Raw genomic sequence first — 23,695 nt, 5'->3', positions numbered from 1 at the left:
CTCTACTCTCTCTCTCTACTCTCTCTCCTCTCTCTCTCCTCTCTCTCTCTCTCTCTCCTCTCTCTTCCCTCTTCTCTCTCTCTCTCCTCTCTCTCAATCTTTGTCCCGCTCTCTCTCTGGGTCTCTCTCTCGCTCTCTCTCTGGGTCTCTCTCTCTGGGTCGTGGCAGGGGCAGACAGTGAACTGACTGAGGGATCTGCAGTAGGCTAAGGAGGATTGCTGTTGCTTGGCATATTGGAGTGTAATGTAATGTGTTTGGGTTAGGAATAAGGAGGACAGTGTTCATGTTTAGAGCCTGATCCCTGTGAGTTAGGCACTGCATGGGGCAGGGATGAGTTGGGGACTAGTTCTGTGTACAGGGATGAGTAGTAGCGACGATAATGCTATTGAATTATATAATGTAATTTAGAAATAATTTAGAGCCAGTCAATCAATTTAGTTGAAAATGTGTTAAAATGTTTTGTAGTCAGGTGAAACTGACAATTGGGATTTAGAATATTGCTGAAAATATTGTTCACAAAATGTGTACTGCAGTGCAGGAACTATATGATAGTACCGGTGTCTTACTCTTTAGATACCATTTTAACGATATCACAGTATCTAATCTGGGGAAGAAGTCATAACCAGGGAAAACACCGGTCTGCTGTGCAATCTGGCCATTGGAAATAAACGTGAGACTACGGTTTTTAGGTTATGACAACCAGGACATTATCTCACGTTCCCCCGTGTGTCTGTGTGCATGCACGTGTGTTCATGTGTGTCCTGTGTGTGCGTCAACATGGCTCCTGTGTTTGTTGACAAAGGAAAATAAAACGCTTCTTATGTAATCTCTCTCACAACCTATCTCTTTCCCTCCCTCTCTCACACTCCTCCTTTCCCTCCTTCTGCTCCCTCTCCGTCACTCTTGGCAAGTTTCACACCAGCCGCCCTAGGCAAAGCAGCTTTACAGATTACCAGCCTCTCTCACCGCTAAGCTAGTCACACGCACACACACCCACACACACCACACGTACGCTGCCCCACGCTGGCTCAGCTCATCCTGTGGGGTTTTCCCAGTGTGAGAGAGTGGAATATGGCTTAGCTACATCCCTGCACTCATCCTCTCATCCTGTCATTCACATGCAGCCAACCAGGCCAGCGTGAGCTCAGCTCACTGATACCAGACAGGCCTTAACCCCTGACTGCCCCTAGTCTGTATCCAGACAATGTGTAAAATACACTTTAAAACTTGAAAGTAGTCCTGCTGTCTCAAGTGTTCCATCATGAAACCTGCAGCCTAACATGAAAGACATACTTATACCCACGCTACATCTTTTTAATTGAAGTTTCTAGAGGCGATGGACCGAGATGTTTATTTCAAGGGGGATCAGAGATGAGTGTTTGGGCTTTTGTGTCGGTTTGTTTTGTGTACTTGTGTGTTTAGGCTGCGGTCCTATTCCGCCTAATCTTCCCCTTCAATGCTTTATCAGTCATGTAACTGGAGGTGTGTGGTCTCCATTGTGATGGACTAGCACGTGTTTACCTGTTTCCCCCGTTACTCAGCGGGCCTTACAGTGGGGCAAAAAAGTATTTAGTCAGCCACCAATTGTGCAAGTTCTCCCACTTAAAAAGATGAAAAAGGCCTGTAATTTTCATCATAGGTACACTTCAACTATGACAGACAAAATGAGAAAAAAAAATCCAGAAAATCACATTGTAGGATTTGTTATGAATTTATTTGCAAATTATGGTGGAAAATAAGTATTTGGTCAATAACAAAAGTTTATCTCAATACTTTGTTATATACCCTTTGTTGGCAATGACAGAGGTCAAACGTTTTCTGTAAGTCTTCACAAGGTTTTCACACACTGTTGCTGGTATTTTGGCCCATTCCTCCATGCAGATCTCCTCTAGAGCAGTGATGTTTTGGGGCTGTTGCTGGGCAACACGGACTTTCAACTGCCTCCAAAGATTTTCTATGGGATTGAGATCTGGAGACTGGCTAGGCCACTCCAGGACCTTGAAATGCTTCTTACGAAGCCACTCCTTCGTTGCCCGGGCGGTCTGTTTGGGATCATTGTCATGCTGAAAGACCCAGCCACGTTTCATCTTCAATGCCCTTGCTGATGGAAGGAGGTTTTCACTCAAAATCTCACGATACATGGCCCCATTTATTCTTTCCTTTACACGGATCAGTCGTCCTGGTCCCTTTGCAGATAAACAGCCCCAAAGCATGATGTTTCCACCCCCATGCTTCACAGTAGGTATGGTGTTCTTTGGATGCAACTCAGCATTCTTTGTCCTCCAAACACGACGAGTTGAGTTTTTACCAAAAAGTTCTATTTTGGTTTCATCTGACCATATGACATTCTCCCAATCTTCTTCTGGATCATCCAAATGCTCTCTAGCAAACTTCAGACGGGCCTGGACATGTACTGGCTTAAGCAGGGGGACACGTCTGGCACTGCAGGATTTGAGCCCCTGGCGGCGTAGTGTGTTACTGATGGTAGGCTTTGTTACTTTGGTAACAGCTCTCTGCAGGTCATTCACTAGGTCCCCCCTTGTGGTTCTGGGATTTTTGCTCACCGTTCTTGTGATCATTTTGACCCCACGGGATGAGATCTTGCGTGGAGCCCCAGATCGAGGGAGATTATCAGTGGTCTTGTATGTCTTCCATTTCCTAATAATTGCTCCCACAGTTGATTTCTTCAAACCAAGCTGCTTACCTATTGCAGATTCAGTCTTCCCAGCCTGGTGCAGGTCTACAATTTTGTTTCTGGTGTCCTTTGACAGCTCTTTGGTCTTGGCCATAGTGGAGTTTGGAGTGTGACTGTTTGAGGTTGTGGACAGGTGTCTTTTATACTGATAACAAGTTCAAACAGGTGCCATTAATACAGGTAACGAGTGGAGGACAGAGGAGCCTCTTAAAAAATAAGTTACAGGTCTGTGAGAGTCAGAAATCTTGCTTGTTTGTAGGTGACCAAATACTTATTTTTCACCATAATTTGCAAATAAATTCATAAAAAATCCTACAATGTGATTTTCTGGAATATTTTTTCTCATTTTGTCTGTCATAGTTGAAGTGTACCTATGATGAAAATTACAGGCCTCTCTCATATTTTTAAGTGGGAGAACTTGCACAATTGGTGGCTGACTAAATACTTTTTTGCCCCACTGTATATGTACCCTCAGAGTAGGGGTGCTGATCTACAGTCAGATCAGGTTCATGTACTCTTATTTGTTAACCCTTTACACTTGTGGGAATTGGCTTACAGAGCCTTCAGAAACTATTCACATCCCTTGACATTTTGTTGTGTTAAAGCCTGAATTTCAAATTGATTCAATTTAGTGTTTTTGTCACTGGCCTACACAAAAATCCCCATGTCAGTGGATTTGTTTATTTGTATAATTATGAATTAAAATGTAAAAGCTGAGATGTCTTGAGTCATTAAGTATTCAATTCCTTTTGTTATGGCAAGCCTAAATAAGTTACATAATACTCTGTGTTTAACATCTCTGTATCCCACACATACAATTATCTGTAAGGTCCCTCAGTTGAGCAGTGAATTTCAAACACAGATTCAAACACACAGACCAGGGAGGTTTTCCAATAACTTGCAATGAAGGGCAGCTATTGGTAGATGGATAAAAATGAAAAAAGCAGACATTGAATATAACTTTCAGCATGGTGAAGTTATTAATTACACTTTGGATGGTGCATCAATATACCAATCCACTACAAAGATACAGGCGTCCTTCCTAACTCCGTTGCGTGCAAGAAAGTACACCGTGTTTGGGATTTCACCATGAGGCCAATCAAATCATATTGCATTTGTCACATGCGCCGAATACAACGAGTAGACCATAAAGTGAAATGCTTACTTACAAGCCCTTAACCAACAATGCAGTTTTAAGGAAAATACGTTTTAACTAAAAAAATAGATAAGTAACAAAAAATTTAACAGCAGCAGTAAAATAACAATAGCGAGGCTATATACAGGGGGTACCGGTACAGAGTCAATGTGCGGGGGCACAGGTTAGTCGAGGTAATTGAGGTAATACATGTAGGTAGAGTTAAAGTGACTATGCATAGATAATAAACAGAGAATAGCAGCAGCGTAAGGGGTGTGGGGGACAAAGCAAATAGTCTGGATGGCCATTCGATTAGCTGTTCTGGAGTCTTATCGCTTGGGGGTAGAAGCTGTTGAGAAGCCTTTCTGACCTAGACTTGGCACTCCGGTACCGCTTGCCGTGTGGTAGCAGAGAGAACAGTCTATGACTAGGGTGGTTGGAGTCTATGACAATTTTTAGGGCCTTCCTCTGATACTGCTTGGTACAGAGGTCCTGGGTGTCAGGAAGCTTGGCCCCAGTGATGTACTGGGGCGTACACACTACCCTCTGTAGTGCCTTGAGGTCGGATGCCGGGAAGTTGCCATACCAGGCGGTGATGCAACCAGTCAGGATGCTGTCGATGGTGCAGCTGTAGAACCTTTTGAGGATCTGAGGACCCATGCCAAATATTTTCATTCTCCTGAGGGGGAATAGGTTTTGTCGTGCCCTTTACACGACTGTCTTTGTGTGCTTGAACCATGATAGTTTGTTAGTGATGTGGACACTTAACTTGAATCTCTCAACCTGCTCCAATTCAGCCCCTTCGATGAGAATGGGGGCGTGCTTGGTCCTCCTTTTCCTGTAGTCCACAATCATCTTTGTCTTGATCACGTTGAGGGAGAGTTTGTTGTCCTGGCACCACATGGTCAGGTCTCTGACCTCCTCCCTATAGGCTGGCTCGTCGTTGTCGGTGATCAGGCCAACCACTGTTGTCATCAGAAAACTTAATGATGGTGTTGGATTCGTGCCTGGCCATGCAATCATGAGTTAACAGGGAGTACAGGAGAGGATTGAGCACCCACCCCTGAGGGGCCCCTGTGATGAGGATCAGCGTGGCGGATGTGTTGTTACCTACCCTTACCACCTGGGGGCGGCCTGTCAGGAAGTCCAGGATCCAGTTGCAGAGGGAGGTGTTTAGTCCCAGGGTCCTTAGCTTAGTGATGAGCTTTGAGGGCACTATGGTGTTTAACGCTGAGCTGTAGTCAATGAATAGCATTCTCACGTAGGTGTTCCTTTTGTCCAGGTGGGAAAGGGCAGTGTGGAGTGCAATAGAGACTGCGTCATCTGTGGTTCTGATGGAGCGGTATGCATATTGGAGTGGGTCTAGGGTTTCTGGGATAATGGTGTTGATGTGGGCCTTGACCAGCCTTTCAAGGCACTTCATGGCTACAGACGTGAGTGCTACGGGTCCGTAGTCATTTAGGCAGGTTACCTTAGTGTTCTTGGGCACAGGGACAATGTTGGTCTGCTTGAAACATGTTGGTATTATAGACACGGACAGTGAGAGGTTGGAAATGTCAGTGAAGACAATTGCCAGTTGGTCAGCCCATGCTCGGAGTACACGTCCTGGTAATAACTCTGGCCCTACAGCCTTGTGAATGTTGATCTGTTTAAAGGTCTTACTCACATCTGCTACGGAGAGCATGATCATACAATCGTCCGGAACAGCTGATGCTCTCATGAATGTTTCAGTGATACTTGCCTCGAAGCCAGCATAGAAGTAATTTAGCTTGTCTGGTAGGATTGTGTATCTGGGCAGCTCGCGGCTATGCTTCCCTTTGTGGTCTGTAGTAGTATGCAAGCCCTGTCACATCCGACGAGCGTCGGAGCCGGTGTAGTACGATTCAATCTTAGTCCTGTATTGATGCTTTGCCTGTTTGACGGTTCGTTGGAGGGCATAGCGGGCTTTCTTATAAGCTTCCAGGTTAGAGTCCCGCTCCTTGAATGTGGCAGCTCTGCCCTTTGGCTCAGTGTGGATGTTGCCTGTAATCCATGGCTTCTGGTTGGGGTATGCTCGTACAGTTACTGTGGGGACTTTAAACAGTTACATAGTTTAATGACTGTGATAAGAGAAAACTGAGGGATTGTAGTTACTCCACAATACTAACCTAATTGACAAGAGTAAAAAGAAGGAAGCCTGTACAGAATACAATCATTCCAAAACATGCATCCTGTTTGTAACAAGGCACAAAAGTAATACTGCAAAAAATGTGGCAAAGCAATTCACGTTTTGTCCTGAATACAAAGTGTTATGTTTGGGGCAAATCCAATACAACACATTACTGAGTACCACTCTCCATCTTTTCAAGCATAATGGTTGCTGCATCATGTTATGGGTATGCTTGTAAAGGTTAACGACTGGGGAGTTTTTCAGGACAGAAAAAGAAACAGAATTAATCTAAGCACATGCAAAATCCTAGAGGATAACCTGGTTGTCTGCTTCCCACAGACACTGGGAGATTAATTCACCTTTCAGCAAGACAATAACCAAAACACAAGGCCAAATATACGCTGCAATTGTTTACAAAGAAGACTATGAATGTTCCTGAGTGGCTGAGTGACAGTTTTGACTTAAATGTTCTTGAAAATATTTGGCAAGACCTGAAAATGGTTGTCTATAAATGATCAACAACCAATTTGACAGACCTTGAAGAATTTGAAAAGAATAATGGGCAGATGTTGTACAATCCAGATGTGGAAAGCTCTTAGAGATCTGCCCAGAAAGACTACTCACAGCTGTTATCACTGCCAATGGTGCTTCTACAAAGTATTGACTCAGGGGTGTGAATACTTATGTAAATTAGATATTTCTGTATTTCATTTTCAATACATTTGCAAAAATGTCTAAACATGTCATTATGGGGTATTGTTTGTAGATGGGTGAGAGAAATCTATTTAATAAATTTTTAATTCAGGCTGTAACACAACAAAGTCTGCGATTAAGTCAAGTGGTATGAATACTTTCTGAAGGCTTTGTATATGGGCAAAATTGAAATGTTTCTTACAGAAAAAATATTGAATGCATAAGCACAGTAGGAGATTATGGGACAAATATTAGACCAACGTTGTGGACAGAACCATTCACCTGACAAGACTAAATCCATTACACTGGTTCTATGTGTATTTGACATTTTATTGTACTTTTCGCCGTATTTGTTGATACAAATCTAGTGAGAGGACTAACTGATGTATTTTGGTGGCCACACACGTCTCCAGAGTGTGCACAGTTCCGGGGTAATTTCAATGCACTTTTATGACTCGTAGAAGAGTCTTCAACTTTAAGGTGCTTTTTTTTAGCTCCCTAGCTGTGCCTTTTAAGGAACTAGAGCAACCACACAGTTGTTTTGTATGGAACACAACCCTGCATCCCTGCCATCACACAATTACTGTTGTTTACGCAATCCAAAAACGTCCCATTATATATCCCAATCTGGGTCTGGTGGGAATCATTTGAAAGCTTGTTTTATCGCCAACATGACTAGGTAGGTTCTAAAATATGATCTTACAGTGTTAGGCTTTCACAAGTCAATTTTCAAGGTAATTTTCAATGTGCATAAAAAGGAGTCATAATTGCATTCAGGTGTACATGTCATCTGGTAACTGTACATCAAACATAGTGATCATAAACATTCACACTGTATGACATGGAAATGTGAAGTGCACATTTGGACTCCAACAGCCTACAAGCCACTGAAGCAGACCATTGGAACCTCTACATTTTAAAAAGTCTAATAAATCCATGTAATATTGCCAACACCTTCACAATAAATCCATTATTTATTTTAGACGGGTCTAAAGAAACATGATAGGAAGGAAATGTAGTTTATTTCAGAAGAACAGGATAGTATATTCAGACATTATGTTAGGTCCTGATCTGGCTATGCCATATGGCTGAGGGATACACTAGTTCATTTAGCAGACAAGATTTGTTTTCAATTCTGTGGAATTATTTTATAGTATGAAGAATACAGTTGAACATAGCTGAATAAAATAGAAAGGATATTTTATCCAAATGATTTCAGAGGGTGTGCACACATGTGGCTATTCTCATTAGGGCTGTTGCGGTGACCATATTACCGCCACATCTGCGGTCATGAGTCATGAAGGCAGTCAAATTCCACGTGACTGTTTAGTCACTGTAATTAGGCTTCTCTAAGCTCTGATGCTGCTGATGGTCATTAGTAGCCTACCAAACTTGCTAACTGCCTGGTACTCAGCCCTCGATTGTCCCTCTAATCACTCTGACATCAATGCAAATGTGATGGAAAATCTAATCAAACATTTCATGAGAGCCCATGAGCTCATGTTGCGCAAAATTTCTATAGGCTATATGCAATTGTGTGAGAAAACAGTGGTGGCCTTTACAAAATAGGAGGATCAGCTTTCTATAGGCTAGGCCTACTATATTTATTTCTCAACTTTCCTAATATTAAGCACATTGCTTATATTTACTGCAGGTGTATAGCCTACCTGGCTGGCATGAAAATGAACCACAGTAAAAGCATCTTCCATTCGCTATTTAAGTGCATAGATGACATGTATTTTTTCCACTGCCCCTGTTTTGAGACAGGTGCATGATAATGGTCCATTCTAAATCAAAACAAATTTGACACATATATTATTTAGTATATGTAAAGACCAGATTAAATCAAGAATAGTCTGATGGGTGAAAATATTAGCCTGTCACCTGTGAGTTATATATTATGACTTGTGAATGATGCCCAGCATAAGGCAAGAAACAATGCCTTTTTTTTGCGTCTTTTTCTAATCATAGTCACACACCTCATGTAGCCTAGCCCATAGGCCTATATGTTTTGATAAGGTTTGTATCACAACTAAATTGGCCAAATAACTTCTTAAAATTAAGCACATTAATCCGCTTTACAAGGTGTGTAGAGCCTAACTGGCATACATACATAATCAGAGCGTGAGTTTCAAGTTTGGGGAAGATAATTTTCACCTTAAACATTCACTTTTATAATAAAAGCAATACATGCATAATTGCATCCCGCTAATGGAACATTTGTGCTTATAGCCTACTGCAATGTGCCCATTGCTGCACTTATAATGTGAAGAAATAGCCTAATAGCTGATCAACATTTTAAGCTAAACGTTCTGATCTGTTGCATCAGCCACATTGTGTAAAAACATTTTTGGGATGCTAGTGGTTGTATTAATTTGGGATCTATTGCATCCCACAACTGTCCCAGACTGTTCGGAATATTTATTTCTCGCACAGAATAGAATAGGTCAACTTTTGTACTGCAGGGGATAGTAGATTGACATAGGCTAGTGCTTTTGTTGTTCGTTAGAGCTACTCATCTTGTTGGTTGACGAAAAGTGCATGTGGACAATAGCTTCAAAATGCACCTCAGAATTGGATAATGACGCCCGCAGTTGCATCCCTGATGTGTCTGTCTTCCCTTGTAGCCTGTGAGAAAGACCCAATCACTCGGGGAGAAGCACACAACGGTCACTGGGAGCAAAATGCATGGATTTTCTTTAGGGTGCATTACGGCCACATTAAGGGGATGCCGCCGTGAAATTCGAGGCATTATCAAGTGCTTGTCAAAAATGTGAATGAGTGGCTAATGTAGTGTGTGTACAGCCTGCGCAAAAAAACAAAGCAGAGCTCATGCCTTTCAAGCGACTTTTTTCAACTCATCATTAGTCACATCATGCAGCCTTACAATGTATAAAAAATCTAAACATATAGCCCAACGTTTGTAGAACAACTAAAGTTACATTAATACCTCTAAATTAAGCATATAGGAGGATATATTTCTTTGTTAACCGCTCAACACAGAATAGCCGCATGTGCGCACTCCCTCACATCGTTTGGAGAAAATAACCTTTCTATTTTATTCAGTTTGTCCAATTGTTTTCTTCATACTATAAAATAATATAAAATAATGCCATGGAATTCTAAGCAAATCTTGTCTGCTAATGAACTAGTGTAGCCCACAGCCATATGGCATAGCCAGATCTTGATCTACCATTAGGACAACTCAGAGGATGCTATTCTGTTCTTCTGAAATAGACTACATTTTCTTCATGTCATGCTTCTTTAGACCTGTCTAAAATAAAACAATGGATTTATTGTGAAGGTGTAGGCAATATTACATGGATTTATTATACTTTTTAAAAAATGTAGATATTCCAAAGGTCTGCATCAGTAGGCTATGTGTGGAAGCCAGGAGATGCTAAATGTGTTTATGTTAAGTAACGGTCAATTTACCATGAGACCGACAGTTATTTCCGGCTGACTAAATTTCGTGGCCGCCACAGCCCTAGTCCTCCTATATGCTTAGTTAATTGTGCAACTTTAGTTGTGATCCAAATGTTGGGATATAAGTTTTGCTTTTTAATACATCCTAAGGCTGCATGATGCTCTAATGATGATTTGAAAAAAGTTTTTCTGCTTTGTTTCTTGTGCAGGCTGCACACACTTCATCAGTCTCTCATTCACAATTTGACAAGCACTTGATAATATTCTCACCAGGCCTCGAATTTCCTGCCAGCATCCCCCTTGTGTGGCCGTTGTGCCCTTGGGCTGAATATAATAATTAGAATTCCCTTCTCCCGGCTGCCAATTGCCGTGCTCCGAAGCACCTCTCACTCGCTTGGCTCTCTCAGATTTCTCAGTTCTTATTAGCCAATGAATGTCACATGATCGGTCCTTCTCACAGGCATCTCCGCTCCGAAGTAGGCTACAAGTGGAGACAGACACATCAGGGATGCAACTGCGCGTGTCCTTATCGAATTCCGAAGAGCATATTGAAATAAATATTACAAACATACTCTGGGACAGTTGTGGGATGCGATAGATCTCAAATGAATACAACCACTCGCATCAAAAAACATTTAAAAGCAATGAGGCTGATGCAACAGATCAGAATGTTTAGCTTAAAATGTTGATAAACTTTTACGCAATTTTTTTCACATTATAATCGCAGCAATGCGCACACGGCAGTAGGATACAAGCGTGAATATTCCAAAATGCAATCAATTAGCAGGGAAAAAACTGTTCTCAAAAGTGACCGCAAATGCGATGATGCATGTAATGCTTTATTATAAAGGTGCATTTTTATGGTGAAAATGATCTTCCCCAAGCTTGAAACTCACACGCTGCTTATGTATGCCAGTTAGGCTTGACACCCCTTGTAAAGGGGATTGATGTGCTTAATTTTCATAAGTTATTTGGCCACTTTAGTTGTGATACAAACCTTATCAAAACGTATAGGCCTATGGGCTAGGTGTGCAACTATATGCTTTTCCCGTGGTTCATTTTCATGCCAGCCAGGTTAGCTATACTCCTGTTGTGAAGCGATGTGCATAATATTAGTAAAGTTGAGACATAATTATAGTAGGCCTAGCCTATAGAAGCTGATTGGCACCTCATCTTTTAATAGAGGCTATCAAAACTCTGTTTTCTTGCATAGCCTATAGAAATGTTGCACCACATGAGCTCATGGGCTCTCATGAAGGGATTTGATTTTCAAATACATTTGCATTGATGTCAGTGATTAGAGGGACAATTGAGTGCTGAGTACCAGGTAGTTAGCAAGTTTGGTAGGCTACTAATGACCATCAGCAGCATCCGAGCTTGGAGAAGCCTAATTACAGTGACTAAACAGTCACGTGGAATTTGACTGCCTTCATGACTCATGACCGCAGATGTGGCGGTAATATGGTCACCGCAACAGCCCTAATGAGAATAGCCACATGTGCGCACACCCTCTGAAATCATTTGGATAAAATATCCTTTCTATTTTATTCAGCTATGTTCAACTGTATTCTTCTTGGAGAAGCCTAGTTACTCTGACTAAACGGTCACGTGGAATTTGACTTATTATTTGACGGTAATACGGTTACCGTAACAGCCCCAAGCATGTGATTTATTTTTTTGTCAATAGATGTGTTTCATGAGAGGCCTTGCTGCTTGGTGCCCTGCCATATGACCTCTGGACATCATACAGTCTTCCTGACAAAAACAGGCCGCTGTGCCAGGAACCCATCTAAGAATGTTAGCAAATCACATGCGCCACTTCCAAAGTGAACCCGCCGGCAAAGGGACAGGCATTGGAGGAATGCTTGTTTATGTGCTCATCCTACTATTTGTCCTCTATTTGCCTGAAAATCACCAATCTCACGAATTGCTCTCACATGCAGCTGTTAAGTTGTTTTCCTACTGCACCTCTTTACAGGGGAAAGCATTTAAAACGGTGCTAGAGGAGCATGGCAATGGGGTTTGAGGAAAAGTAAGGAAAAGTGTGTGTGGTGGGGTTGTTTACCAGAAAACGGCGTGGGTGAGAGCGGGGGCGAGTCGTCTGCCACGTGTAGCGAGTGGAGGAGCGCTGTAGGACTGCAGCTATTGAACGAGGTGCAGGTAGAGTACACTGAGGGAGAGCGAGACGGAAAGAAAAGAGGTAACAGCTGCTATAGCATTGCTGTAGTGTTCATGCTTAGACGACATGAAGAGATTTTAGGTGCGTCGATTTTTCTCCCATGTAATCATTTTCCCTTCCTTTGAAAAGAAGCGTCTCACAACTAGGTGATATGGATGGGCATGATGCTCTCTCTTGTGTCTGTCTGGGTTTGGGCTGAGAGAGTGGCTGTTAACTCTTTCACTGCCCAGAAAATAACGGACATTGGCAACAATTGATATATTAAATGTTTATTTATTTATTTAACCCTTATTTTACCAGGTAAGTTGACTGAGAACACATTCTCATTTACAGCAACCACCTGGGGAACAGTTACAGGGGAGAGGAATGAGCCGGTTGTAAAATGGGGATGATTAGGTGGTCATGATGGTCAGATTGGGAATTTAGGCAGGACACCGGGGTTAACACCCCTACTCTTACAATAAGTGACATTGGCTCTTTAGTGAGCACAGAGAGTCAGGACACCTGTTTAACGTCCCATCTGAAAGACGGAACCCTAACCAGGGCAATGTCCCCAATCACTGCCCTGGGATATTTTTTAAGACCAGAGGAAAGGGTGCCTCCCACTGGCCCTCCATCACCACTTCAAGCAGCATCTGGTCTCCCATCCAGGGACCAACCCTACTTCGCTTCAGAAGCAAGCAAGCAGTGGGATGCAGGGTGCTATGCTGCTGGTTAATGTGATTGATCAGTGATAGATCACATTCATCTTACCAATTTCATAAGCATGTACGTATAGGCCTACAGTAAGTTTAATTGGATTTTAGTTTTTTAAACTTCCTCTGATCTAAGACTGAAGAAATCGAGCATGGGAGATAATGCTCTGTCGAACGTTCTCTGACATCGACGTCCTCTGATCTGCTTTTCGTTTCAGTGTTTTTCGTGGTTGTATTGTATTGATAGCCTATGCTTTAGTCCTATGATACAGTACACCATAGGGCTAGTTACACACAGACTTCCCTCCAACCATAGTTCATTAGATCCACCCTGCTTCCGGTCTCTGCTTCTGCGCAGCCATGGGAGCACAGGTGGAAACATTGTATTCTAGTGTAATGCTAGACTGTTGTTCCCACTCCACGATCACATTCCCCCATGAAATCGTATTCATTAGGACGTAATCAACAAAATGAATGTTATAATAGTTGGGTCCATATTCATAAAGCGTCTCGGAGTAGGAGTGCTTATCTATACTGAACAAAAATATAAACGCAACATGCAACGATTTCAACAATTTTACTGAGTTACAGTTCATATAAGGAAATCAATTCATTGATATGAATGAATTAGGCCCTAATCTATGGAGTAAACATGACAGGCAGGGGTGTAGCCATGGGTGGGCCTGGGAGTCCCACCCCCTGCTGAGCCAGGCCCAGCCAATCAGAATATGTTTTTCCTCACAAAAGGGCTTTATTACAGACAGAAATACTCCTCAGTTTCATCAGCTGTCTGGGTGGCTGGTCTCAGACGATCCCGCAGGTGAAGAAACTGGATTTCGAGGTCCTGGGCTGGCGTGTTTACCTGTGGTATGCGGTTGTGAGGCCGGTTGGACGTACTGACAGATTCTCTAAAATGACGTTGAAGGTGGCTTATGGTAGAGAAATGAACATTACATTATCTAGCAACAGCTCTGGTGGACATTCCAGCAGTCAGTATGCCAATCCCTCAAAACTTGCGACATCTGTGGCATTTTGTTGTGTGACAAAACTGCAAATTTTAGTGCCCTTTTATTGTCATCAGCGTAAGGTAATGATCATGCTGTTTAATCAGCTTCTTGATATGCCACACCTGTCAGGTAGATGGATTATCTTGGCTAAGGAGAAATGATCACTAAGAGGGATGTTAACAGATTTGTTCACACAATTTGAGAGAAATAAGCTTTTTTTATAAAAAAATAAGCGTATGGACATTTTTTTGGATCTTTTTATTTCAGCTCATGAAACATGTGACCAACATTTTACATGTTGCGTTTTTGTTCAGTATAGGATCAGGTCCCACATCTAATTCATTATTATTTAAAAGGCAAAGCTGATCCTAGAGAGGAGCTCAACTCAGACAACCAGATCCACGGTGTGGCGTGCTTGCGCACATCTTTCTCTCGCTTGCTCTCTCGCTCGCCCTCTCTCTCTCTCGCTCGCCCTCTCTCTCCTCTCTCTCGCTCGCCCTCTCTCTCCTCTCTCTCGCTCGCCCTCTCTCTCCTCTCTCTCGCTCGCCCTCTCTCTCCTCTCTCTCGCTCGCCCTCTCTCTCGCTCGCCCTCTCTTTCACTCGCCCTCTCTTTCGCTCGCCCTCTCTTTCGCTCGCCCTCTCTTTCACTCGCCCTCTCTTTCACTCGCCCTCTCTTTCACTCGCCCTCTCTTTCACTCGCCCTCTCTTTCACTCGCCCTCTCTTTTACTCGCCCTCTCTCACTCGCCCTCTCTCGCTCTCACTCACTCTCTCGATCCCTCCCTCACTCGCTCCCTCTCTCTCTCTCGCTCCCGCTCCCTCCTTCCGTCTCTCTCGCTCACTCCCTCTCGCTCCCTCTCTCTCTCGTCCCCCCCTCTCGCTCTCCCTCGCTCTCTCTCCCTCGTGCTCTCTCTTTCTCTCCCTCGCGCTCTCTCTCGCTCCCTCTCTCGATCCCTCGCTCGCGATCTCTCTCTCGCTCCCTTTCTCTCGTCCCCCCCCCTCTCGCTCCCGATCGCTCTCTCACTCCCTCCCAACCGATCCTGATCTCGATCTCGATCCCGCTCCCTCCCTCTCTCTCGCTCCCTCTCCTTCCCTCACTCCCTCTGTCCTCACATCACCTGACTGGATTTTTTATGACTACATGCAGTAGCAGACCAATAAGTCAGGCTGGCACAACTCTTTCGCTCTCTCTCTCTTTTGCAGGGTCTCTCTCTCTCTCTCTCCTCCTCCCTCTGCAGAGATGGCCAGCAGACCACATCATCCGAGGGGGAGGCAGCTAGGGGAAGAGACATGGGGAGCCCGGCTGCACTATCCCTCTCTTTTAGGATGTGAGAAAGATTGGCAAGAGACCGACATCTCCTTTTTTAGAAGGGGAATCAATCAATCAAAAATAAACTCATTGCTGTTGAGTTACTTTAAAAGATAGCTTGGATTATATATGTCTGATTAAGTGGGAATGAGCCGAGTTGGCTCACGAGTTGGCTCACTGAATCATCACCTGCAGTCCATGAAGGGTGTGTGTGTGTGCGCGTATGTGTGTGAGAGCCTGTGTGCTCACGGGTGCGTGTGTGTGCGTGCCTGCACTAGTGCACAAGCTTGTGTGTGTGCATGTGTGTGAGGGCTCAGCTCTTCGCCAGACGGTGCAGGCAGACTGCTGTCTCTGCTGACTGCAGATGAGTTAGTGTTTACTGAGACAGGGAACATCAGCTGCACGTGCTCCCTCTCCACCAGAATGTGGCTCCTTTCCTCTCCGTGCCTCTCCTCAGTGTGCTTATTTGAAGGGCTTCAGCTCAAATTTGATTTGGAACTCCTCCAGTGGATCCTTTTGTGTGTTTGGTGTGCACTATGTCTGTTTTCCCATCTGTGGTATCCATGCAAGAAAGGATCTGTCGTTTGTCATGACGCGGCCCTCTGTGGTGGTTGCTATGTGTCCGTTCATCGCTCGCTCCCTCCATCAATCCCTCTCCATTAATGCATTATTTGCTGTGCTCTTACACAATACATATTGGTGGTAAGAAAAGGGAGCCTCTGGAGCTTACAAGTTTTCTACCTGCAGGACTGGTTTATACTTCAGTCACACACATGTTGTATTGCGCAATCAGAGAGAGGGGGTGGTTATTTCAGTGGCTCTCTCTAGGGAGGGCGAAGGTCGCGAGTGTTTGCCTTTCCTTGTCATTTCCAAGCCAGCAACCACTAGGCATTATGTAACACATTCTCCCACAGGAAACACAGGATCAGTAGCTAGTGTACCGTACCTTCAGCTCCGCTCCAGTTTCCTTCTTCCCCCTCTTCCTCTCTGTCGGTCTTTCTCTCTCGGTCTCTGTCTCTCGGTCGGTCTCTCTGTCTCTCGGTCGGTCTCTCTGTCTCTAGGTCAGTCTCTCTGTCTCTCGGTCGGTCTCTGTCTCTCGGTCGCTCTCTCTCTCTCTCGGGTAGGTCTCTCGTTCTCGGGTCGGTCTCTAACTCTCGGTCGGTCGGTCAGTTGGGGTCTCTTGGTCGGTCTCTCTCGGTCGGTCTCGGTCAGTCTGTCTCTCTCTCTCTCTTTCTCTTGGTCAGTCTCTCTCTCTCGGTTGGTCTCTGTCTCTCGGTCGGTCGGTCGGTCTCTCTGACGGTCGGTCTCTCGCTCTCTCGGTCGGTCTCTCTCTCGGTCGGTCTCTCTCTGTCGGTCTCTCTCCCTCTCTCTGTCGGTCTCTCTCCCTCTCTCGGTCGGTCTCTCGGTCGGTCTCTCTCTTGGTCGGTCTCTCGTTCTCTCGGTCGGTCTCTCACTCTCGGTCAGTTGGGGTCTCTTGGTCGGTCTCTCTCTCTCGGTCGGTCGGTCTCGGTCGGTCTGTCTCTCTCTCTCTTTCTCTTGGTCAGTCTCTCTTTCTCTCTCGGTTGGTCTCGCTCTCTCGGTCGGTCTCTCTCGGTCGGTCTCTCTCTCGGTCGGTCGTTCTCTCTCTCGGTCGGTCTCTCTCGGTCGGTCTCTCTCGGTCGGTCTCCCTCTCTCGGTCGGTCTCTCGTTCTCTCGGGCGGTCTCTCTCGGTCGGTCTCGTTCTCTCGGTCGGTCGGTCTCTCTCTCGCTCTCTCTCGGTCAGTATCTCTCTCTCTCGGTCGGTCTTTCTCTTGGTCGGTCTCTCTCTCTCTCGCGGTCGGTCTCTCTCTCGGTCTCTCTCTCGGTCGGTCTCTCGTTCTCTCGGTCGGTCTCGTTCTCTCGGTCGGTCTCTCTCTCGGGCGGTCTCTCTCTCTCGGTCAGTCTCTCTCTGTCGATCGATCTCTCTCGGTCGGTCTATCGCTCTCTCTCGGTCGGTCTCTCTCTCGGTCGGCCTCTCTCTGTCTCTCGGTCGGTCTCTGTGGAAGGAGTCGCTTCTTCTCAGTATGTAATTTTAACAATTCCATCAATCCATGTTGCTAATGTAACGATCTCCCTCGTGACGTTGTCTTTATTATATGACCCCATCAACTGAGTATTGGCACCATATAGCCACAGTGTACTGGATATGTGTTGGATGTACCACAGAGTTGTGTAACGTGAAAAGGCCATCTCACCGGATGTAAAAGCCATAGAAATAGAATTACGAGAATGGCCAAGGCCCCTCGGACACGACAATTGGACTGCACCCTCATGGACACACTTAATATGGTCTATATGGTATTATAATTCTATATATTTTGCAAAGGTTTCAATTAATAAAAATGACAAGACTGAATATGTATGACTGTGTCCCAAATGGCACCCTATTTCCTTATGGGCCCTGGTAAACAGGTGTCATTTTGAGATGCAACCTTTGTCGTGATTGAAAAAGAATGCATGGAAAATGTGTTTTTCTTCGGTGTCTCAGAGTGTTGATGGGAAGCAAAAACAATGTTACCTGAGTGAACCCCACCGTATGGGGAATTCTTTAGTTTTTCTCTGTTACACACAGATAGTGCGAGAGAAAGAGTGTGTGTGTTTCTGTCTGGCGTACAACAGACACGTTCAGAGTCAGGTCTGGATTTAATCTTTTAATTTCTCTCCTCCCGTAGGGAAACGTGTTAAGGAAGATTCTCCTCACTCGCTACTTTGGAAATCAAAGGCTTCACTCCAAATCAGAGTTTGGGAGCGGGAACAGCGCAGCTGGAGGTACTGAACATAACCCCGAAAAACCTCAACTATACCTTAAAGGGATACTTCGGGATTTTGGCATTGAGGGCCTTTTATCTACTACCCCATAGTCCGATGAACACTTGGATACCATTTTTATGTCTCTGCGTGCAGTTTGAAGGAAGTTTCTAACTAGAGCTCGCACAATTGCTAACTAATAATGACTGGTAATCTATGGGTATCTGCTAGCAGGCTAGTAGATACCCATATACTTTGCTAACAGTAGTTAGCATTGGCTCAAGAAACTACCTCTAACTTCCTTAGTAGATAAAGGGCATCATTGCCAAAATCCCGAAGTATCCCTTTAACAATAATCCCTGTTACTCAGAGGGAGCGAGCAGATAACATGATGTATTGGCTAAAACCACTGTTATTTATTCTTGATAGTTATAAGAGGATATAAGACATACACATACAAACCCTTGGTTCCAAATCAGACCTGTTCAGTCCAATGTCTGCCATGCTTCTGGATGATGTTGTCGCTGCTCTTGCTCCAGTGCGCGTTAAGTGCTAGTATGTAGACGTTATGGGCTCTGTAAGCACATGGCAGCGACCACAAAACGGCAAATGTGTTCGATTACGTTGAAAACAATGGCCATCCAAATTGGAAGCAGTCTCCAGTCTTTTTACACCTCAGTGTTGAGACTGCCTGGTGTGCCGGGGGTTGGCACCTTTGCTACTATTCCATTGGTCTATTAAGCCAGACAAGCTCAATCGACTTGATTTTACTCAACGTTTTTTGCAGTATCATGTACACATTTTAAATTGGCATTTAAGAAAAAGACAAGAACAGTACAAATGAACAATAAAATAACAAATAGTATTTGAACCCAGGTCTGTTCCAAATCATGTCCTGCCATTTTCCCCAATCCAATCAGTCTAATATCTGTCCGTTTGCAGGTGGCTCTTTGGTGCAGGACTCTGACAAGTTGAGCAGCAGCATGGTAGATATCCAGTGTCTGCTGGACAGTGAAGGAGCCTCAGAGCTGGTCATAGACCTTATCGTCAGCACCAAGAACGACCGCATGTTCGAGGAGAGCATCCTGCTAGGCAACGCCCTGCTCCAGGGGGGAAACACTCAGATACAGGTGGGTGGGGAGGAGGGGGGCTCACACAGATACGCAGATACAGAGAAACAAAATCTATGGGTTATAAAAACGTTAGTTGACATGGGCTAGTTGATCTGAACATTTCTGACAAGCTCTCTAAGGTATGCAAGGACTGACATGACAAGAAAACTGATGATGCACTACCTAATTTCTGAAATTGTACTTTGTGCATTCTACTAGTACAACTTTCAAGAGTAAGTTGAAAGCCCCACGGTTTGGGAACCACTGCTCTATCTGATGGGTCGATTACACTTCTCCCCCCTTTCAGAACTCATTCTACCACCAGCTGCACAAGCAGAAGAAGTCGGAGCACTTCTTCAAGGTGTTCTACGACCGCATGCGTCTGGCCCAGCAGGAGATCCGGGCCACTGTGTCCGTCAACATGTTCGAGGTCGGCACCTGCAGGAAGAGAGATGAGGACGTCGACGTCAGTCACAGTGGCATCCGTCTCAGGAAAACACGTATGTATTTTTTTTTTTTTGTCTCAATAGAAATAGAATGACTAGAACTGACATTCTCTTTCAAGTCGTTGTTACATGATGGGTGGGACGGCGGCCATATTGAGTGTCCCCATTAGTGTAATTTCAAATTGCTCTGTTCTGGCCTAGTGTTGCACGACATACCAAAACATCTGTACTTTTTCGATACTAGAACATGAAAAATGGTATGGTAGTTGAATTTGTCAAATGTGTTAGGTCTTAAAGAGATATCGCGCACTTATATAAAAGAAGAGATTGCTTCTTCTATGCAAATATTTTTGACCGCTACAATAAAATGAATCTATAGCCCATGAAATCAGCCAGAACCAGCTAAATAACTCAATGCATGCATTCACTTGTATTGTGAATAGGCCTGGGCTGGGCTACATCTTGATTTACCCAGATTATCAATAGAGATTTACCATTCAAATAAATTAGCGTTATGTAGTTTGGTAAAAACAAAGTAAAATGTATTATATAGTTGATTCATTAATGTATATATGGCTGTCTCTGAAAAATGTAATGATATTGATCTCAAAAGATTGTCTGGATCAAACACCATTCGGTGACATTGGCTAATATGGCTTTATTTTTTTGTTTTGGTATCATTTTTGTATCGAGTATCGTGATGGCATCTAGTATTGTGATACTAAACCTGGTGTCTATATTGAATTAAAAACTTCTGGTATCATGACAACACTCTGGCCATACTAGTCGATTCCAATGGTGGTCCTCTCCTCCATACCCCATACTTGGTTCCATCAAGCATCTGTACTTTTGTCTATGTTCTGATTTATACCTCAGTGTCTGGAATGTTTTGTCTGTATCTGCTGTTGTTATTTTTCCCCACTTGGGGTCAGTAACATTTGTTAGATTCCAATACCTGTTCTCTATTACCTGTTCTCCATTTAGTTCCTCAACTGCAATCTTTCCCCTCCTTACTGGCTTTCCCCGTGTTTCATGGGAGAACAAGTCCAGACATGTCTGTGAAGCAGCAGATATTGTAAAATGTCCACTGTCCAGTGCTCCACAGACTGAAGGATCAGAGATGTGTGGAAGGTTGAGGGTGAATTAAATAGCAAGGGACCAGGGAGGAGTGTGGGAGGATGAGTGGTGGAGAGGGAGCTAAGTTTCAAAGCTGCTGAGTCATATGGTTATGCCCTGAACATGACCCTAGAAGTCTCCATGGAGATGATGGGGCTTAGGCCACTGAGATCTGAAAAGGGCTCTCAATGCAGACATACAGGTAATAAACCTTGAGTGTAAATTTGAGTAGTATGTGATATTATTTAATATTGTAATATACAGTAAGTAATACTGTGTAGTATATGCATTGTTCTTCAAAGGTTTACAACTCCAGCCATACCTACATAGGAATAGTAAGGGACTCATAAGGTCAAAGGTCGCCTCCATTTCTCTCTTTGCTGACATTATCAGACTCCCAGTGCTCAGTTTATCCTTTTGGCAGGGTCATTTACTCATTTAATCAGCAGCGTGACTACAGTAAATGTAATATGTGTGGTCTCCCCTGTAGTATCACTGACCCAGTAGTTTGGAGTGATTGCGGTTCTGTTGTTCCTGTTTCGCCCCCATGCCTGTGGTCACAAGTCAGGGGCCATGTGAGAGGTCACATCATTAGTCTATCAAAGGGCCATTCTACCCAGATGGATTGTTTTGACCAGAAAACCCAACTACACAGTTAACCCGTTGTCAGAGGGGTCACGGTAATTTCAGAATTATTACAAAAAAGGGTTTGTTTCATGATAAGATTTCATATGAGTTCTACTGAGAGGGAAGCATTGAAAAACACTCATGACATTCGATTGGCTCACAGGGTTGGGGTTAATTTCATTTCAATATAGCCATATCAGGTCAGGAAGTGTATTGCAATTTAAGTGATGACATAATCCAAAAAGTTATGCTACAATTTCAAATCATGAATTTTAATTCCACTGCAAAATTGTCTGACTTGAAAGGAAATCAACCTTTAACCCTGGTCAGCAGAAATCCTCAACATTTCTGGAAAACCTGTAAATGTTTAGGAATGTTTCCAGAATTTTGCAACCCTTCAGTGACCCACCCCGTCTCCTCCTCTAGCAAAAGACTCTTCCCTGCACATGATAGACAACATGCGTGGCCAGTTGCAGGAGGCGTCCTCGGCCACCTCCAAGGCCTTTGTCTCCTTCCGGAAGGAGCAGGACACGGGCCTGGAGGTCCTGGAGGGCCAGGCCGGTGAGGGGCCCGGGGGAGGGGCCGAGGAGAGGGAGGAGGAGGCCCAGATGAGCCGGGCAATTACCATCATGAAGCCTATCCTGCGCTACCTGCAGCTGCTCTGTGAGAACCACAACAGGGACCTGCAGGTATTGAATTAAATAAACCTTATTGAGGATTTGTCACCAGCATAGGCACTGTATGGAGAGATCATAGTTCCTCTGACCACAAGCTGAATTTACTGGTGTTTACCATGTTCACCTGATGAGTGAATCATAAGTGAATAATCTCAACAGGGATTAGCAGGTAGGCCCACTGCATTTGAGGAAACAGATTAGATTCTGAGCTGAGCATTATCATTTTTCTTCTCATCTCCATTATGAGTCAGAATCTCCACAGAGATCTAACAGCAGCCTATCATAGCACCACCTCTATTTAGGAATCCAGCGTTTATGTAACCATCTGGGTTTTATATCCGGTGTAACAGGGTATTACTGTCAATATACACAGAGTATACAAAACATTTGGACACCTGCTCTTGCCATGACATAGACTGACCAGGTGAATCCAGGTGAAAGCAATGATCCCTTATTGATGTCACTTGTTTAATCCACTTTAATCAGTGTAGATGAAGGTGAGGAGACGGGTTAAAGAAGGATTGTTAAGCCTCGTGACAATTGAGACATGGTTTGTGTATGTGTGCTATTTAGAGGGTGAATGTGCAAGGCAAAAGATTTATGTGCCTTTGAAAGGGGTATGGCAGTAGGTGCCAGGAGCACCGGTTTGAGTGTGTCAAGAACTGCAACGCTGCTGGGTTTTTCCACACTCAACAGTTTCCCGTGTGTATCAAGAATGTTCCACCACCCAGACATCCAGCCAACTTGACACAACAGTGGGAAGCATTAGAGTCCACATGGGCCAGCATCCCTGTAGAATGCTTTCGAAACCATGTAGAGTCCATGCCCCGATGAATTGAGGCTGTTCTGAGGGCAACTCAATATTAGGAAGGTGTTCTAAATGTTTTGTACACTCAGTGTATTTCTCACGCTTTTATTCTGAAAAGTTGACACACCCTGCTTTAAACACAGATCAGATGTGCTCACACTCCGATAGGATGTCATGCAAGTATCCTATTAATATGAACCACCTTTTTCCCCCTCCTGGTTCGTCCCTGAATCCAGAACTTCCTGCGGAACCAGACCAACAAGACCAACTACAACCTGGTGTGTGAGACGCTGCAGTTCCTGGACATCCTGTGTGGCAGCACCACTGGGGGCCTGGGCCTGCTTGGCCTCTACATCAACGAGGGCAACGTGGACTTGGTCCGGCAGACCCTGGAGACCATCACAGAGTACTGCCAAGGACCCTGCCACGAGAACCAGGTAGGGGACCAAAAACTGTGCCCGTGTAGAGGTTATTTGGAATCACACTCTTGTGATGTGGTGTGCCTGCCTGAAACTTGTAAACGCAAATTATATAATGTACCACAAGGATTTCCTCTTTGTCTAATGGTTAAGACATTGAACAGCAGTCCTGGGCCCCCAAAATATGCATGTGCAAGTTTTCATGCAACAATTTGCATTTATAAAAACTCAACTTGACTTGGGAATGTGCTTATCGTCCCGCAAACTTTAGACCATGCATATGCACAGTTTCTAGTGGTTGAATTATTGCATTGCATGAAGACAAATGTAGCCTTGTGCAAATGTGGTATATACAGTGCATTCGGAAAGTATTCAGACCCCTTCCCTTTTTCCACATTTTTTATGTTATAGCCTTATTCTCAAATGTATTAAATCAAT

At 44.2% G+C, this 23,695-nt stretch overlaps 1 protein-coding gene across 4 annotated transcripts in view; it reads left to right on the top strand.

The window, feature by feature from the left end:
* The window catches only part of LOC139540160 (inositol 1,4,5-trisphosphate-gated calcium channel ITPR2-like), a 163,696-nt gene that overhangs the window by 66,492 nt on the left and 73,509 nt on the right, over window positions 1-23,695 (top strand). For all 4 annotated transcript variants that reach the window (XM_071343751.1, XM_071343752.1, XM_071343750.1 and 1 more), the window contains 5 exons: window positions 17,977-18,073; window positions 18,995-19,182; window positions 19,472-19,664; window positions 21,780-22,042; window positions 23,075-23,275. In XM_071343751.1, the coding sequence (XP_071199852.1) occupies window positions 17,977-18,073; window positions 18,995-19,182; window positions 19,472-19,664; window positions 21,780-22,042; window positions 23,075-23,275 (942 nt within the window). The remainder of the gene's footprint in view (window positions 1-17,976; window positions 18,074-18,994; window positions 19,183-19,471; window positions 19,665-21,779; window positions 22,043-23,074; window positions 23,276-23,695) is intronic.

Source organism: Salvelinus alpinus, chromosome 15 (assembly GCF_045679555.1).
Source record: "Salvelinus alpinus chromosome 15, SLU_Salpinus.1, whole genome shotgun sequence".
NCBI classification, from domain to species: domain Eukaryota; kingdom Metazoa; phylum Chordata; class Actinopteri; order Salmoniformes; family Salmonidae; genus Salvelinus; species Salvelinus alpinus.
Note: the sequence above shows the minus strand (reverse complement) of the source record. Positions and strands in the feature narration are given on the sequence as shown.